Source organism: Triticum aestivum, chromosome 5A, assembly GCF_018294505.1.
Source record: "Triticum aestivum cultivar Chinese Spring chromosome 5A, IWGSC CS RefSeq v2.1, whole genome shotgun sequence".
Taxonomy (NCBI): domain Eukaryota; kingdom Viridiplantae; phylum Streptophyta; class Magnoliopsida; order Poales; family Poaceae; genus Triticum; species Triticum aestivum.
Genome location: NC_057806.1, coordinates 42,574,429 through 42,576,441, shown reverse-complemented (window position 1 = coordinate 42,576,441; position 2,013 = coordinate 42,574,429). Strand labels below are relative to the sequence as shown.

At 44.0% G+C, this 2,013-nt stretch overlaps 1 protein-coding gene across 1 annotated transcript; it reads right to left on the bottom strand.

Moving 5' to 3' along the window:
* Positions 1-455: 455 nt before the first annotated feature.
* LOC123106504 (germin-like protein 8-4) lies at positions 456-1,630 on the bottom strand. The gene is made up of 2 exons (XM_044528653.1): positions 1,399-1,630; positions 456-1,166 (listed from the first exon to the last, which is right to left on the bottom strand). Exons 1-2 carry the CDS (start codon positions 1,544-1,546, stop codon positions 607-609), a joined length of 708 nt encoding a protein of 235 aa, XP_044384588.1. The 5' UTR covers positions 1,547-1,630; the 3' UTR covers positions 456-606.
* Between the last annotated feature and the right edge of the window lie 383 nt (positions 1,631-2,013).

Below are 2,013 nucleotides of genomic sequence, written 5' to 3'. Positions count from 1 at the left end.
GTATATGTACAGTAGGGGTCCCTTGCCACCTCTAGAAAGAGGATTCAGAGGGAGTTCGTAGTTCATGGCCAAGTTATTGCAAACATATCATCTAAAATAAAGCTACTTTTTCATACTCTGTTAGCACCATCATGCCATAACCCGTAGGAAACTTCTAGTGTTACTGCATTGGATCAATTATATACTACACCTTATTTTAGATCATATGATGCACCGGAAAAACTCTCTACGTTTAGAGTACTGCCGAGGCAGAGGTGTGGTGGCAAGGAACTTGGGCCAATCATCCCTTAGCTCTCCCCTCAGGGACACTTAATCCTTTAAAGCTTATCTCTAAATATCGTGCCCAGCAATAGCATGCATGCACTATCATTGGTTATCTCATGAAATTCATCGATTCTCCTATTTCAGTTACGAGGGAAGAGGACACCACTATATTCCATTTACTAAACAACGAATTGCTTAAACTGTCACCATATTATGATATCAATCCAACAAACAACATATATTGTCACGATTCAAAAGGAAATGAAAAACTCGCGGCTCGCAGGCACACACATACATGGCATTTATTCTTTATACTATTTATAGGTGTAACACTACAACATATTAGTAGTGGTTATTCTCCCAGAACTGAGATTGGAGCCAATCAATCAGTTTCTTTTCCACCTGAAACGCCGTGGCCAAAACATCATCCGAAATGGGTGGGTTTGATCCAAAGACTGCATTGGCAATAGAAATAACTCCTGGGTTTTGGCTGCTGAGTGATGACAACGCAGCTGCTGGCTTGTCATGCGCTAGATTCATTTGGAAGTGGATCATTGCCTTCGGGAACACAAATACGTCACCCTTCTTGACCACCCTGGAGAAGAGCCTATTTGGGTTGGATGTGACAAATCCAAGGTAGAGAGTTCCCTCAAGCACAGTAAGGAGCTCAGTGGCACGGGGATGTATATGTGGTGTGTTCACGCCCAATGGTCCATAGTCGATGCGTGCCAGCGAGATACCAAGGGTGTTGAGGCCAGGAAAATTGATGACGTTAATGTTGGTGACGTTGGACCCAACCTTGCTGTTCTTAGTATCCCTAGGTTTGTCAAGCATGGCTAGATTGAAGAAATCTTCCGGGTTGACGGCCATTGGGTCCTTGCAAGGAAATCCATTAACTCGCACTGCATGCATGGAGGAAGTAACACTAAGTTTACCCGCAAAAAAAAAGTAACACTGAGCTTACAAAGTAGCATGCGTTTTGAGTAAGTAGGAATTTATAATACCTTGTTTTGGTATCAACATATAGCATGTAAAACTCATAATAACTCAGGTGTGACCACAGATATGCTACGAGACCATTACAGCATCACTGGTATTAATGCATACATACATACACATGATACATATACATACCAGGTGACTTCATGTCGGCGACGCAGAAGTCTTGCAGAGGGCTAGGGTCATAGGCAGTGGCCTGCCATGAGACCACCGCAAGAAGCACGGCAAGGAGAAACAAGGAGGAAGAGGAGGCCATTGTGAGATGCTTTGTCCATGGAGGCATGGGTAGATGTTCTTATATAGTCGGAGTTGGCTTTGGCTCAAGGTGGCGCAAGCACATAGTGTGGTGACATGATGGAACTTCTGCATGCATTTGATCAAACAGGACAAGTCAAGTACGAGAGGAAATGATCAACCGGATTGAAATAGTCAGCTCTAGGTGCTACAACCTGATTGGTTGTTCAACATCTCATGTTTTCTTTATATACTTATGCATGGTATCTGCTCCGCCAAGTAACCTTACGTGTGCATGCGCGTACATATTTTGCACAAGCTGGTCGACGATCCTGCTGATTTTCTTCCGTTCTCCCGGGGGTGCTATCTAGTCCGGTTCTCCGGGCGGTGCTATCTAGCCCATGCTCATCGTAGAGACCGGAGATATGCATGGGCAATTCAACCGAGTAGCATTTCCATCTTTGTAAGAATGGTGGATAACGACAATGATATGTAAGCAGAAGTCATCATCATATC